General features: G+C 53.2%; 1 protein-coding gene across 5 annotated transcripts in view; it reads left to right on the forward strand.

Annotated features, from left to right (window-relative positions):
- Positions 1 to 16,396, forward strand: part of enah (ENAH actin regulator) — a 107,993-nt gene that overhangs the window by 26,370 nt on the left and 65,227 nt on the right. The window contains exon 1 of one of the 5 annotated variants that reach the window (XM_035422393.1): positions 2,404 to 2,705. The exons of 1 other annotated variant lie outside the window; for it this stretch is intronic. In XM_035422393.1, coding sequence (XP_035278284.1) covers positions 2,692 to 2,705 — 14 coding nt within the window. In that variant the 5' untranslated portion in view covers positions 2,404 to 2,691. Of the gene's footprint in view, positions 1 to 2,403; positions 2,706 to 10,632; positions 10,828 to 16,396 lie in introns of those variants that run through there. 3 more of the 5 variants (XM_035422391.1, XM_035422392.1, XM_035422397.1) reach the window with 3 other exon arrangements.

The raw sequence follows: 16,396 nt of genomic DNA on the forward strand, positions 1-16,396 counted from the left end.
AGGGGGTATTATTTAGGCTGTAGAATAATAAATATGATGACTGCATAATGTACAAATGATATTGTGTCAGATGTGCCATGTGGCTTATCATGTAATATTCATTATAGCTGAAGCACAAGGGCAGTAATGGCTCGAAATTCTGATCCTTACTGCTAGTACTAATTGTGCCAGTGGGCCCCGTCCTGCAGTGGGTCCCATTGCACTGTGAGTCCCGCAGGGGGGTTACACAGTGGGTCCCATCCCGCAGGGGGTCCCACAGTCGGCCATGGCAGTCGGAGGGGTTTGAGTCTGCGGAGTACTCCCAGTCTTGCTGTGGCTGAGGGCCTGGGGTAGATATGCCTCAGCTGTAATTCTCCAGCACAGCGACCGCGCGGCTCGGCTGATGGACTGTGGACTGCTGATGAACAGCAGCTGGTATCGTGCGCCTTGGCGCTCACGTACGCTAACTGGCTCTCTCACAAACTCAAACTGTCAGAGGACATGTTAGCATTGAGATGGCCTTACACACACCACCGGCCAGATTTGGGGCGGGGGTGGAAAAAACGCAATCTGGGAGCGAGAACACATGATGTATAGTTGAACCAGAAATGAAGATGTGTGCTTTCTGTCCCCTTGGTAGCACTTATTTCATAGTCTCACGGCCGTGTTGGTTTTGGGCCTTTCGTTTTATTTTGCTTTTTTTTGTTGTTGCTGTGGAGATCCTGCGATACATCATCCTGATGACTCTTCCCCCCCTGTTTAGCCAGCCGAGCGCCCCAGCCCCGTGCCTCCGGCCGCAGCTCGGAGATTTAGCCTCGTCTGCAGTTTTAGCGCCGAGCCCTCGGACAATTAAATCGCCCCGCGTCCCGAGCAGAGAACCCCCCGAACGGTGGGGCTCTCTTTTTCCGAGCGGCCGTCTCAACTCCAGAAATCAAGGAAGGCGGCGCGCTTTCGCAGACGTACTGAAGGTGCCGTTGCTAAGTCACGCTAATCCTGAACATCCGCTGGCCCGTATCCCAGAGGGCTCAGGGAGAAACATCACCATAGAAACTGGATTAACAAACTAATAAAGTAGATTTTGATTGAGGCTGAAATATAAACCGAAGACTGACCCAAACCTGTTGACAGACAGGCTGTACAGAAAAATGTTCTGACCAGTATGACCTGACCAGATGTTTCAGGTTTTCCCCAAACTTAATGCCCTCAAAATTAGATTCACCTTATTGTATGTACAAAACAAGCAATTCAGTTTAGTGTCTTCATTCTTCGTCAATAGCTAGCCTAGTTCAAACAAAATCGATACTAGTTGTAATTGCTGCTTAGAAAATGAGCAAATGAGCAGATCAATTATCGGTGTGTGTAACTGAAATAGAACTGAAATATTCTGTGTATTTCTTCCCCTTGCCATTTGAGTGCTTTTACAAGGTGCTATGTCTTCCTGTGAAAGAAGACTTCACATTTCTGCGTGACAAGCCTTTCATCTCCTCGCCGTCGAGCACCCTTGGTCTGTCGGTTTCAAATCTCGGCCGTTATTGATGAAGACTCCCCGCGTTCTGAAAATAGCGCCGAAGGTCGAGGTCGTCGCCGCGGACCTCCCGGAATGGCCGTGTCCCTCTGAACCTTAATCACCTCGAACCTGAAGTGACAGCAGGCCGCTCGGGAACTTCGGCGCCCGCAGACTTTACCGAAACCGAGGGGAGTCTGGCGCGGGGAACGAGGAACCGGTCCTCTTTAAATATTTAAAGACACATTCCACACTGAAACTTCGGAGTCGCATGCTACGGGGTTACTTTGAGTTCAGCTTTATCTGTTGTTCGCTGTGAAGAGTCTATGGCGGTTTGAGAGCAGTGGGGAAGAAATGACATCAAATGGGCTTCACCCTCATTACGGTATTCTGATTCACCCTGGAAATACCGTTGATTCGAGAGCAAGACCGTAAGTGGTGAACCTGAGTTTTGAAGTCTGCCCGGAGCTGCACACTGTATCGTTCGGATGACTCATTCCCCTACGCTGGCCCATTTTCGGAAAGAGAGGTTTACGCCTGTTCCTCCCAAATTTAGACGACGTGACACGTTTGGTGAGGGCGCCTCTGGAAGTTCCTGTTGTGCTCTTGTGCTTCTGGGCCGTCCACTTCATCAGGCGAATTGTCTTTTCCTTTTCTGGTAACTGGTGAAGGGCTCGGATGAGCACGTAGTGACTCAGCTCTTATCTCGAATGGCTTTTAAGCCCACGCTGGGGACCGGATCATTGTGTGTTGAATCCTGCCGGGCGCTAGGAGCGTTAGCTTAGCCGCTGTTCTCCTGCCCCGCTACCCTGGAGAGGTTGGGGGTGCTGGGGGGGGGGGGGCTGCTGTGGGGAGGGGGGGGGGGTGCAGGCAGGGATAAAAAGAACTCATGACGCCTTTCAGTCAGCATGTTTATTCTTGGGAGGGGACATTCTTTCGGGCCTGCCCAGCCGGACGGATTTAGCCCCGAAGGAGTGGTCCTATGGGGTGGTCGGGATGAAGTCTACCGGCAGACTGGTCTGGAGTTAGCCACGACGCAGCAGCAGCAGCGCTACCGTGCAGATAGCTGAGACATAGAGGCCGGTCAGAGCTACTAGTCTAGAAGAAGCCAGGTCTTAGAAGACGGCCACGTCACTGGAGCGGGTTCCTACGAATAGCCTCGACAGGGGAACAGCTGCCGGGTAGAGCCTCCCGTTTGCGCAACCGAGATGACGCTTGACGTGTAAGTTCTTCTCGAGCCGGGACTTAGCAACAGGATTGGGTTTATGGGTCGGAGAGGTGGCCGGTGTGTGTGAAGCGGAGTGTTCGGTTCTGTGAAAGGTTTTAGTCCAACGTGGGGCGTTGCTCTGTGGGTGTCTGAGTGTTGCTTTTTGGGTGGGGTACATCCTCGCCTTTTTCCCTCGAAACGGCTTGTGAACGACTCAGGCTTTTTGGGGGGGAGCTGAAAGGGGTACTGGGGTGTTGCTCTGTGGCCCCAGTCTGAGCTGGGTCACCTGTCCCATAGCCTTCAGGTCCCATCTCTCCTGATTGGCGTTAACAGGCTCGTGTGTAATGAGGTTTCTCTCCCACTCTCATCTTGGACATATTAATAGAATGACCCCACTGTACTTCGCTGCTGTAGAAGTCATTCATCATTAAGGGTAATCTGTATCCAAGCTGGAGCATGGGGTCTGATGGAGAAATGCATGACAGTGCATCTTTCTGTCCTGTGTGTCTGTGTGTCTGTGTGTCTGTGTGTGTGTGTGTGTGAGGTCTCGGCCTCGGCCTTCATAAATGAGCACGTTCCCTGCATGTGAAATTGCCCAGGTCAGGGTGAGTTAGCGGTACAGACTGCGCCTCCGTCCTCAGGCCGGGGTGTTAGAGTCTGAAATGTTCACTTCTCTCCTCTTAGTCTGAAACCCCCCCCCCCCCCCAGGCTTCATTGGCAAAGCTCTCTCTCCTAATGACCGTTTTACTGCTTGCTTTGTTCTTTTACGTCATGTGCGGCTTCAAGCCGCAAGCAGCCATGTTATTAAATGTTTAAACTGCAGAACGGATGATGGAGTTAGGACGGGTCCACCTGTTTTTAATGTTTTGTTTTTTTTTTTTTTTAAGTTGCTTTTCTCTTCTCCCCAGCAGCTTTTGCAGTTGACTCAGAGCGTTTTGGCTGGTTTGTGGTTGGAAACCCCCGTCTGGTTCACCGTAGCGTCGGCATCTCTTGGTCCGGCCCTCCGCGGGCACATGAGCTCGGTGGCGTAGCGCACCGCACGCAGTTTGGGTTTCAGGGGCTCTCCTGCGGCTATTTTCTGTGCTCACCTGTTTTCCCCGGCCCGTCTGAATCCTATGACCAGTGTCTGCAGCTGCAACAATGACATCATTGTGAGGATGCAACACGAGGCGCCGTCTGATCAACCTGGGGGGGGGGGGGGTGGACCGGGGGGGGGGGGCCCAGGGGGGAATTAGAATGAAATGTTCCGTGTTTCTTTGTACTGTGAGCAGTTCTGAGTAATAGTGAGTCTCTTGTTCGCAGAGATAGTACAACAAATGTGAAATTCACATCTGTCTTCAATATAAACTATAAATGAAAGAACTATGTTTGTTTTTGCTGTGTGCCATTGAAGGCTGTTACTGTATGATATCTGTGTATATTGAGATGCCCACTTGGCTGGGTCTCCCTTGGAAAAGAGATTCTGTATCTGAACTGTAAATGTACTGTAAATGTAATGTGGTCTTAATAAATATAAGCGTAGAAAGTGGCTTTCCCATACGGTGCCTTGATAGCAGTGTGCAGTGTAAAGGGCACAGGCTAACGAGGGATACGATTAGGCTAGCAGGCTATAGCCCAGTAGCACCAGGAAACCGATCACCCTTGTATTGCTTCTCCCAGGGGGACATGGTGTTCTGTAGCGCGTGCTAACGTGCTAACTCAGGACTCTGGGCTGCGCTACGATAGCACGACTTTAGCATTGCGCAAGATAACTGGCATGGCCTGTGAGAGTCTAGGCCTGTGTACCGCTCTCTCCTCTCTGGCCTGATTACGGGCTGCGACGAGCGGTCAGGAGGCCTGTGTCAGCGACGTTCTCCCAGCATGCTCTGGGGTGGACGTCCCTGCGTTGCCTCACTCTTTCGCTCTGGTTCCGGTGCTCCAGCCTTAGGGAAAGGTTTTTTTTTTTTTTTTTTTTTTTGGTTTTGTTTTTTGTGTGTGTAAGCCTCTCAAAAATGTTGTTGACACGCTCAGCAGGGGGATAAAATTCATTACCATGCAAATCCGCTCGCAACCTTGTCAGTAACGACGAAAGGTCGTGGGCAGAGGTGAGCGAAGCTCCAGCCATCTCTGTATCACTTTACCGAGCGGTCAGACCTCTTTTCTTCCGTTTTGTCTGTTTGTGAAAGCCTAAACGTGGGATCGGTTCCTTAATTCGTACTCCTCGGCCGTCCTGAGTGATTTCTGTTCTCTGCGTTTGTACGGGACGTCCTTAAGCTCAAGTACACAATGGACAATTCATTTCTCTCCCTGATGTAGCCTTATTCTTCCTGTTTCTTTTAGACCGCGATAAAGACACGTTGTGTCATTCAGGTTTTCTACCTCGCTGACAAAGAGCTGTTGTCGGACTGATGACGTTCTTTATAGGTTCAGTTCGCTTAACTGTAGCCAATCAAGCGATAAACCAAACTGCGTTTTAATTTTGCGAAGATAGAAGTTACATTTTTGTTGCCGGTTTTTCGTGAAAGCTTGGGTTAGCGGACGCGCCTCCCATAAATCATTCGATGAGCTCCTGTGAAGTCGCAAAGGCCTTTGGGACAGCCTCGTGGGGGAAAAAAAAAACACTTCCAGAACAGAAAGTTCTTGGTTTTCTTTTTTTTTTGTGATAAAGGTTTGTGTTGATGAGCCACACAGAACCCAGTTTTTCCTCTATTTACAACCGGTTTGTGACGTTCTCTGACTGATATGCTGTGGCCTCCTTATGTAACCGCTCTGTTATGAGGTCGCAGAAGACGGATGGCTGAAGGTTCGTTGCGAAACTCTGTGGAAAGCGGGAAACGCCTTCACGGCACCTGCGGAGCGAAGGTGCTGACGGACATGTTGGTCTGCGAGAACGAAGCGGGAGTTAGCGGCTGTATGTGTGTGTGTGTGTGTGTGTGTGTGTGTGCGCTGTTTCTGCATGGTATTTCTGCAGGAGCTGGACGCTGGACCCCACGGGGGCCCTGTTCTGCTCCACCATGGCCCCACATGTCCACTGATTCACCCCCCCCCCCCCCCCCCCCCCCCCACTCCCACGGGTGGTCAGGGAGACAGGGCAGTGGATCAGCTTGCTGGAGCTGTGTGTGTATTGGGCTTGTTCAAAGGGGCGTTTGTGTTCTTAGACAGCTTCTCTGAAGTTGGGACCTGTGTGTGTGTGTGTGTGTGTGTGTCTGTGTCTGTCTGTCTGTAAGCGAGCAAGCGTGTGTCATGCTTTTGTGTTTGGGCGTAGGAGTGTGTTGTATTGTTTAGAGACCTGTCAGGGTTATAAGTTGACAACTGTGATGGCAAGAAGCCTGTCTTGTTTCTTATTGTTGGTTAATTCCCATGTTCAGCTGAATCGGATCCTACCATATGGGTTTTGGGGGGGGGGGGGGTGGAGGGGGTGGAATGAAGGAAAGCAGGCCTATCCAGCGTCATGTGTTTGTGGTAGAAGTGATGGGGCTGCCAACCACATTTACATAAAATCATCCAGCCTACCCCCCCCAGCCCAAACCACACCACCACCCACATCCCCACCCCACCAGAGGAGAAACGTAAAACCGTAAAGCCCTTCTGTCCACGCGGCTGTAAAAGTCATTTTGGGTAAAGCGTGCCCGTTTTCTTTCCCCCCCGCGCGGTGGCTATCCGTTACCTCCGTCTGGTTTTGGGACGGCCCGGCTGCTCGGGGCGGCGTCGTTTTGCGCGTGACATGGCGCGGGAGCGTCGTCCCGAAGCCGTCCTCTGGCGGCCCGCTCCCTGGGTTACGCGCAGTGACATCACATCGCCGCCGTTTGAGCGAGGAGCCGCCACGATCCGCTGGGCAAATGGCCGCTTCTGTACTGAAGGAGCGCACAGTGTGTGTGTGTGTGTGTGTGTCTGTGTCTGTGTGTGCGTGTTTGTGTGTTTGTGTGTGTTTGTGTGTGTGTTTGTGTGTGCGTGTGCGTGTGCGTGTGCGTGTGCGTGTGCGTGTGCGTGTGCGTGTGTGCGTGTGTGCGTGTGTGCGTGTGTGCGTGCGTGCGTGCGTGCGTGCGTGCGTGCGTGCGTGCGTGCGTGCGTGCGTGCGTGCGTGCGTGCGTGCGTGCAACTGTGAAGGAGAGGGAACTTTCCGCCGATCACTGTGTGTAAGGTTGAACATTAAATGGCTAATTTACTCAAATAATTCCTTTTTAAAAATGATCTCTTAGTTTCTTCTCTTCCTTTCCTAACTTTTTTTTGTTGGCGTTATAGGCTATATTTAGATTAGCTGTACCAATGACTGAATTGCTCAATAAAACAGGTTCGTTGAAGTCAAAAGACTGGAAAATTGGCTTCCTTCTCTGATCCCCTTCAGCTATTTATGTTCAGTATAAGATGTGCCGGTGCGTATTTATCCATGTCTGTAAAAGTGAGGTTTCCTTCTGATTGGCTCATCAAAAATGGCGAAAGCTGAGAGGGAGAGGAGATTGGTTGGGAGGAGGCGTATGGTACCCAGGGGGCGTGTCTACGGGTAGCCAAACCTGGCGGCTGTGGACAAGGGGCCGTTTGTTTGGCTGTCTTGTCTTGCGTGGGACGCTCTTCTTCGCCACGGTGCTGTTGGGATTCACAGGCTGTTGTGGCTGGTTTATGGCCCGGCACTGCCGACCGTGTGACCATAACACCACGGCGCTAAGAGGGGCGGTCTGCGGCTCCAGCTGCCAGTCATCTCGGTGACATCGCCTCTGATGTGAAACATAGAGGAGCGGAACCGTCTGATTGGATCTCACTCCTCCGACCCCACCCTTGACCCCCACTCGCTGATCCGGGATGAGCTGCCACTCAAGTGTTGATTTCAGAACAAAAACCCGGCATAAATCTGGAGGTAAAAGGAGAAATTTCCACCCCGCCAGCCTGCTTCTGTTTTTTTTTTGGCGGGACTTTGGCCCCTTGGTCGTTAGCCTTTGGCATTATCAGCTCCCCTGCAGCCCCTGAAGTTGCTCTGGCCCCAGACTCCCGAGAGTCGCTTCAGTGAACGTTTTAGCACGGGTTTGCTGAAAGCCCTTCAGATGTTGGGATTCATTTTTAAGGTCCACCCCACCCCCGTTTCGCTGCAGAACCAGGCTGAGAAACGTTAGACAAGATTTTGTCCTTGCTGTTGGGACCCCAACCGCGCCTGACCGGCCCATGCCGATTCGTACCGTGACTCCGCCTCTGCTGCGCGGGCATCATGGGAAGGCGTGAGGGGAATGAGCTGTGGGCGTGGCTTGCCCGCTGTACCAGGGTCGTAGTCACCTTCTCTCCTAAACGTCGGCGGCCCAAAAGGAAACCTACGCGGGGCTGACCGTAAGCAGCCCGGTCCTGTCGACCGTACGCCTCCCGGTCCTGTCGACCGTACGCCTCCAGCTTGATTCTTAATCCATGTCACACTACAGCTTGGATGGGTCGGAAAAGTAGCAGGAAATGAATTTGTATGGCAGAGAAAAAAAAAAAAAAAAAAAAAAAGAAGCCTATTTCCTGCACGACGCCGGATCGCGCGTGTGCCTCATTACCACCATTGTGAGCCGTCAGCTGTGGCGGAAGACGCGCGGCGCGGGGTAGGGACCCCTCGAGTGGCGCTCCCGTCTTTTATCGCGGCCCTCCTGCCCCGCCCCCTCCTCCCCCCCCGTTGATTGGCAGGAGCAGGAAGCGGCACTGGCGCTGCCGGTCGGTTGGCTGTTGCCGTGGGAGAGAGCGTGTGTGTAGAGTTGCGCCAGCGCTCAAATGCTTGGAGTGGCTCCTCGTCCCTAAAGAGCTGGGGAGCAGCAGCGAGCAGCTTTCGCCGCTTTTAGAAAATCTGCTGGGCCTCATCTGCTGCTGCAGTCTGTGTGTCTGTGTCTGTGTGCATGTGTCTGCCTGTGTTTCTGTGTCTGTGTGCATTTGTCTGTTTTTTTTGTCTGTTTGTCTGTGTGCATTTGTCTGTGTCTGTGTTTCTGTATGCACTTGTCTGTCTGTGTTTCTGTCTGTATCTGTGTGTATTCGTCTGTGTCTGTGTGTGCAAATTTGTCTGGCTGTGTGTCTCTGCCTCTTATGTCTGCTTGTGTGTGTGTCATGGTGAGAGTGTGATGGACTGAATGGTGGAGTGAGTGTGCTTGGGTCATGGTTTTGGTATATGCATTTGCGCGTATACGCATGTCAGAGAGAGTAAATCATATGTACATTTTACATTTGTGTTTGTGTTCGTGACTGTTCTGCCAGGGTGAGTGCACAGTGAAAGATAAGTGTGCTTCTCAGCAGTAATTAGCTATGTCTCTTATTGCCTTCAAGTACCTGGTTCGTCAGCGGCTGGCTCTTGATGTTGTGACAGAGCTCGACGCGGTAATCATTGAGATTTGGGTGAATAGCGCGCGTGCTGCACTGTTGCTGCGGTGCCTTTCTCCCATCAGCCTTATGAAATATAGATGCAGCCTCCTCTCTCCGGCATCTGAGCTTTTGTCTGTAAACACCGGGTTTATGCAGCGTACGTACGGGCTGCTCGCGGAAATGGCGCTTTCCGTGAAAGCTCTCGCCCGGGATTCCCTGAAAACGGGCTAAAACCCCCTCTCCTATAGGAAATATATTACTCGTGCCTCGTGTGCGCGTGGCAGCGCGGAAGAGAGGATTTGGCAGCGCTGTTGTTGAATCCATCTCCAAATCAGGAGGCATTGAAGGTAACTGCTGCATAACTGGAGTTCCCTCTCTGTGCCTGCATGATTAATGCCGCTGTTTAGGTCTCCGGAGGGGGGGGAGGGGTTGGGCGGGCTGGCTCATTTTGATGCAGGCAGCACTGAGGGCGCCTGCAGTTGGGGGCCTTGACTCTGAGTGACACAAACTGTGTCTCACAGCTGACCTGTCAATCATGGCTTTCTGTTCCTATGGCGCCGAGACCTGTCACCTCTGCCCTCCGACTCTCACCCCCCCCCCCCGCTGCAGACAGGTGCGGTCACTTGGCATGCACATGTCAGGGCAGGGGCTGCTGGGAAGGTCAGTCCTCCTGGTGGTGGGGAGAGTGGTGGCGCGATTTATCAGGGAAGTCTGAAGTCAGGACATCTGTCAATCACATCCCACATCTGTCAGGGTGTTAAGACGGCAAGACGTGTGTGTGTATTTGTGTGTCGTGTGCATGTATATTTGTTTGATCGTGTGTGTGTGTGTGTGTGTGTGTGATATGAATGCACGTGTGCTCGTGTGAGCATAGGTGTGCTTGTCTGTCTGTGTGTGTGTGTGTGTGTGTGTGTGTGTGTGTATGTATGTATGTCTGCGTGTGTGTGTGTGTGTGTGTGTACTGGGACATGGTCCAGGTTGTCCAGTGCCAGTACCTTGAGCACTGAAACCGGTCCTCACTCTGTGTGCAGATCCTTTCTTTCGCCTGCCCGCTGGGTGCGCACAAACCGGGGGAATTTTCTAGAATTTCGGCAGAACAGAACCTCCTCAGCGCCTCCGCGACTCCCGCGAAGGCGGCTCCTCCTCAGGAGGCGCTGCTGGAGGGACGACTCCGGCTGTCAAGTTACCGAAAGCACGCAAACAACTGCTCCCGTTCGCGCCTTTTAAAATTCACCTCCGGACAAAGCTACTCCTCTCTGACTGGGGGGAGCAGTCGGGATGGAGGGGGGAGGGGGGAGGGGGGGGGGGGCACCGAAGCTTTCGGGGGGGGTGACTGTGTGAGCCCCTGAGCCAGGAATAACGCTGCTCCGTGATTTTCATCTCCCCCCCCACCACCCCCCCCTCCCCCGTCTAAACCAAACGCGGTCTTCCTCAGCGACTGCGAGGACTCTGCGCCTGTTGCCAGGTTACCCCTCCGCCGCTGTAAAAAATCCGGACTCCGCTCTCGCGCGCGCGGGGAGCGCGGAGGAGCCCCGTCGACCAGGAGCGCCCGTCTCTAAATAACGAACAGCCGCCGTGTTTCGGAGAAGGGAGCGAGAATGAGCCGAGGCGGCTGATCGGGGTGGGGGGAGGGGGGAGGGCGGCGGGAAGAGACGGCTGATCGGGGTGGGGGTGGGGGGGGGGTGGGGAGACGCACGTTTTTTTTTTCGTTAGCGTTCGCGGAGCGAGAGAGCGGCGTCCGACGGGAAGCCGCCAAAGCCATGCAGCTCCACACTTCAAAGCACTGCAAGGCGTCGGGCTTCATCCTGAACGAGAGATGCGTCTTGTCTTCAAAAATGGAAATCTACCGGTACGTAGATGCGCTTTCTCTCCTCGCCGTGCTCGTACCCCCCCCTCGTCCCCTCCCCCCCCATTTTTATATTTAAAATTGCTTCACAGACGCAGCGATCTTATGAAAGCAACTGTTGAATATTTTGGAGACGCCGTGCGTCTGCTTGTACAGTTGACGCCGCTCGGTTCGGTGGGAAATGTCAGCCTGTGTCGTTGCCTTGCATCTTGCATCAAAGCGTTTGCACATTTAATTGGTCAGCGCAGAAGGTAATTGGTTTAAGGGCATTGGTGACATTCACCCGTGGCTTTCTGCTAGCCCGGGTTTGCTAACGTGGCGTTTCTGAATTATTTTGAACGCGGGCTTTCTTCCCTGCCACTTTCGGTTCTGCAGCTTCGTCTCTCCTCGTTATAATTTACGTTTCGCTCGCCTCCGGAAGAGATGGATTTGTCCGCTGCGACGGCTGTGGCGTTCGCTCGAACGGGTCCCCGCGGAGCGGTGCGCGAGCGGCAGCGGCGGCGTTAAGTAAACAAGCGTTTACGCAGAATGAGATGCGACTGCGAGGCCGAGGAGGGTTCGGCACCGCTCTGGGGTGATCAGGTGGAGCTCCGGACCCCGTCTGAGGGAGGTATACTGTTAAATTTGCGCACGCGCTCATTTCGCGCCGTCGGGTGCAGAGCGTGGTCAGAAAAGCCCCGGTTTTGACGGCGACACGCGGCGTTCGAGAGGCGTCGAGCGGCAGGGAGCTCGAGAACAGCGCCGTGTGGCCTGTGGAAGATCCCTCGCACCCGGTACCCAAAACAACATGAAACGCGGCTCGTCGGGTTTCGGGCTAACGAGAACCGCTTCGCACGTACGCGTTAAAGGCGCTGCGTTAGCAGATTGTTCGCGGTGGAACAGGGGGGTCTGTTTCCCAGAAACCCCTCTCTGTTTTTCTCCGAACGGGAGCGCAGTCACAGGCCTGAACGAAGCCGTTTTTCGGGGGTGACCGGTTGCGGGCCACGCTCACCTGCTAGCATCGTGCCGTCGCCACTCTTTTTTGGCCGTAAATCAAACACACAAACAGTTCTGTTTGTACCCCAGCAGTGCTCCACAGCGCTCCCAACTCACGAGCATTCACTCCCGGAAATTGATGTGTGCTAACTGGAAAAAAAATAATTTGGGAGCAGGTCTACTCACTGGGGGGATGCACTAGCTTGGTAATGTGCTAACGTTTTTCAAGCGTATGGGGCGCACGCCCTCCTGGGGAAAAGTGTTAGCCTAGCCCCGCGCAGCAGTCGTGCGGTCCTGTGCGACGACTTTCCCGCGCGAACTCCAGCGGGCCCGAGAAGCCGGCCTGGCGGTAACTAACGCTGCGGCGGGTATGCAAAGCCTTTTAGCCCCGAGTGGGGGGACGCTGACAGAAGCGAATGCGCGGGACGGTGGCGTCTGTCGTTCGCACGAAGGGGCAACCGGCCGGCCCGGTCCGGCGATGACGGTGGCGGCGGCGTTGCGATTGTTGCGCCCGCGACGTTCTGCATGCTGGCGCTGAACGGATGCCTCGGTGAGCTGCGAGGGCTGACAGCACTCGTGCAAAACAAGGCCTCTTTTACATATTTTTCTCACTATGCAAAACAGCGCTCGGTTGTTGTTTTGAGGGAGCAGTTGAGGCTTGTGTTTCGTGCCCCAACTCGTCCCCCCCCGTCTCCATCCTTGTCCCCTGACCCGACCCATGCTTAGGCACTGGCACAAAATGTCCGCGTCCCCCTGGTGCCGTAGGGTTGGCGGACCCCCTGGCGCAGCTGTAGCGGGCCCAGGTGTTGCGGTGGCGAGTCCTGGTGGTGGAGGAGCGAGGCTCTCTGAAGTTCTGCGTCTCGCCCCCCCCCCCCCCCCCCTTCCCCCTCCCCCCCACATGGATCTCAGGAGAGAGAGGCTGGCTGTCCTTTGAAGCGGCTGCTGTCTCTGAGCGCTATCTTCGCTAATGAATCGAGCGCGGCTGGGGGGGGAGGCGGTGGTGGGGGGGGCGATCACGACTCTCGGTCTGAGCCCGCTCCCCGCTCCCGCGGGGGGGAATGGGGAGGGGGGGGGCTGCGATCGCTCCTGTGCTGTAGTCAAAGGTTAGACTAATTACAGGCTGTATGGAACGTGGCTGTAAGGAGATTGCAGACCCTCGTTGTCTTAAAGGCATCTGCTGTGAAATCTATGCATCGACCATGCCTGTACATGTAAACAGACTGAAGAAGACAAATGAGGAATTGCATTATATTTTGTTTATGCACTTTGTTAATGCCCTTATCTGGGGTGACTTGCACGACTTGCCTTTTGTTCGTACTGTCTGTTTATATAGCTGGATGTTTACTTAAGTATTTCCGGATAAGTGCCACACTCACGACTTCAACAATAGTGTCACACCTCGGATTGGAACCTGCAATCTCTACCTTTAATGGGACCATTGAACCTGCAACTTAACTGTTATACTACACTGCCTGGCCAAAAAAAAAAGAAGAAAGAAACAAACAACTGTAACTTGGCTGTCATATGGTTGCAATTGTGTATTGCTATATTGCCGATCGTATTGATCAGAGATCACATTGGATATTCTTGGTCGCAAGTTGTTTGCAGTGCAGTTTGGAATTAATCTGAACTTCTCTCTGAAAGGGCAAACTTGCTTTAAGTGCAAACTTCTCAGGCATTTTAAAAATGCCAGGATGTGTCTCCAGGAGGGCCAGTGTGTGTTCAGGTTTTTGTCTTGGAAGGTCAGTGTGTGTGTTCAGGTTTTTGTCCTGGAAGGTCAGTGTGTGTGTTCAGGTTTTTGTCCTGGAAGGCCAGTGTGGTTGCAGGTTTTTGTCTTGGAAGGCCAGTGTGTGTGTTCAGGTTTTTGTCCTGGAAGGTCAGTGTGTGTTCAGGTTTTTGTCCTGGAGGGCCGGTGTGGTTGCAGGTTTTTGTCCTGGAAGGCCAGTGTGTGTGTGCAGGTTTTTGTCCTGGAAGGCCAGTGTGTGTGTTCAGGTTTTTGTCTTGGAAGGTCAGTGTGTGTGTTCAGGTTTTTGTCCTGGAAGGCCAGTGTGTGTTCAGGTTTTTGTCTTGGAAGGTCAGTGTGTGCAGGTTTTTGTCCTGGAAGGTCAGTGTGTGTTCAGGTTTTTGTCTTGGAAGGTCAGTGTGTGTGTTCAGGTTTTTGTCCTGGAGGGCCGGTGTGGTTGCAGGTTTTTGTCCTGGAAGGCCAGTGTGTGTTCAGGTTTTTGTTTTGGAAGGCCTGTGTGTGTTCAGGTTTTTGTCCTGGAAGGTCAGTGTGTGTGTTCAGGTTTTTGTCCTGGAAGGCCAGTGTGTGTGTGCAGGTTTTTGTCCTGGAAGGCCAGTGTGTGTGTTCAGGTTTTTGTCTTGGAAGGTCAGTGTGTGTGTTCAGGTTTTTGTCCTGGAAGGCCAGTGTGTGTTCAGGTTTTTGTCTTGGAAGGTCAGTGTGTGCAGGTTTTTGTCCTGGAAGGCCAGTGTGTGTGTGCAGGTTTTTGTCCTGGAAGGCCAGTGTGTGTTCAGGTTTTTGTCCTGGAGGGCTGGTGTGGTTGCAGGTTTTTGTCCTGGAAGGCCAGTGTGTGTGTGCAGGTTTTTGTCCAGGAAGGCCAGTGTGTGTGTGCTGGTTTTTGTCCTGGAGGGCCGGTGTGGTTGCAGGTTTTTGTCCTGGAAGGCCAGTGTGTGTTCAGGTTTTTGTCTTGGAAGGTCAGTGTGTGCAGGTTTTTGTCCTGGAAGGTCAGTGTGTGTTCAGGTTTTTGTCTTGGAAGGTCAGTGTGTGTGTTCAGGTTTTTGTCCTGGAGGGCCGGTGTGGTTGCAGGTTTTTGTCCTGGAAGGCCAGTGTGTGTTCAGGTTTTTGTTTTGGAAGGCCTGTGTGTGTTCAGGTTTTTGTCCTGGAAGGTCAGTGTGTGTGTTCAGGTTTTTGTCCTGGAAGGCCAGTGTGTGTGTGCAGGTTTTTGTCCTGGAAGGCCAGTGTGTGTGTTCAGGTTTTTGTCTTGGAAGGTCAGTGTGTGTGTTCAGGTTTTTGTCCTGGAAGGCCAGTGTGTGTTCAGGTTTTTGTCTTGGAAGGTCAGTGTGTGCAGGTTTTTGTCCTGGAAGGCCAGTGTGTGTGTGCAGGTTTTTGTCCTGGAAGGCCAGTGTGTGTTCAGGTTTTTGTCCTGGAGGGCTGGTGTGGTTGCAGGTTTTTGTCCTGGAAGGCCAGTGTGTGTGTGCAGGTTTTTGTCCAGGAAGGCCAGTGTGTGTGTGCTGGTTTTTGTCCTGGAGGGCCGGTGTGGTTGCAGGTTTTTGTCCTGGAGGGCCAGTGTGCGTGCTGGTTTTTATCGTGGAGGGCCGGTGTATGTGCATGTTTTTGCAGCCACCAGTTACCCTGGCTAAATGAGCTAATTAGTCACATCCACCAACACAGGTTCACTCGTAGATTAGGCCACAGCAAGCGCTACAGTACAGGCATACGGGGGCTAGAACATTCATCAGCTGCTGCTCTTGTGTCAGCTCACGTCAGTGATTGGGGCTGATGAAATAATTGCGAGCAGAAGTTGGTCTGAAATCCTGAAACAGACATGGCGCTCCTTGCCCACCGCTGGCAAAACCTCGTTATTAAACATGATTCCTCGCATTGGGACGGGTCCAAACCAAGGGTCGGGGCCTCACGCAGCTCAGCTGACATCATTTCTGCAGCTCTCCCCTTCAGTGCGCAGAGAGGGGCATTATGGGTAAAGGGCTTATTTGATTAATGTACTGAAAACCCAGATTGTGAAAGCTCAGCAGCATTTCATATTTTAATTGTGGGGAAACGCTTTGTGATCTCATTGTTCCCACCCCCCTACCCCCCCTCTCGATTAGCCATGGCACAAATGGAAAGAGAGCTGTCATTGTGGAAAGTATTAGCGTCGGTACTCTCTTGACTTTGAGCACTTTTGACCCTCTGCCAATGGGAGATGGTGCCAGGGCCCTGGAGAGACAGCCCCTGTTCAAGATGTCCGCCCTGCCTACGTGATGGTTGTAGTGATGTCGCCTGGAGCGGCCCTATTAAGAGTGCAGCGTGATTGAGTGCTCGGTTCCGCCAAACGTAGGCTTAAGGATGAGTCACGGATTTGACGGCCGGGTGTGTTTCTGAGCCCCCTTCCTTCTGTTTTTCGCGGGGAAGCCGCGCCTGTGACGCCAGCAGGGAGTGGGGGGGGGGGGGGGGGTAGGGGGTGCTGGAGAGAGGCGGTGGTTGTCATGGGACGCCATCGCAGACCTTTACGAAGCAGAGAGAGTGATGTTAACGGTGAACGCGCTGCAGCCTCGTCCGTTCCTGGCCTGGCGTCCTGCAGGCTGGACGGCAGAGCGCCTCCCTGTGGAGAGCTCGCCGTGTTCTCCGCGAGATTTCTGTCGCTCGGGGACCGCCAGCGCGGCTGTCATGCCATTCTCCCATGATGCCCTGGGGCTGTCACCTCTCTCCCCCTCTGTTACAGTCTGAGTGTGGCTGTCTGCAGCCACTGATGCTGGTGTGAGGGGTGAGTGTGCTGTAGTCTCAGACTCGTAGGGAAAATGTCCCACCCTTAAAAAAGCGGGAATATTTATTGAAATTGTTATGTTTTTTTCTTTCAAACTGTGCCTTTGAAGTGTT

The sequence above is a fragment of the Anguilla anguilla genome, chromosome 6 (genome assembly GCF_013347855.1).
Source record: "Anguilla anguilla isolate fAngAng1 chromosome 6, fAngAng1.pri, whole genome shotgun sequence".
Lineage (NCBI taxonomy): Eukaryota > Metazoa > Chordata > Actinopteri > Anguilliformes > Anguillidae > Anguilla > Anguilla anguilla.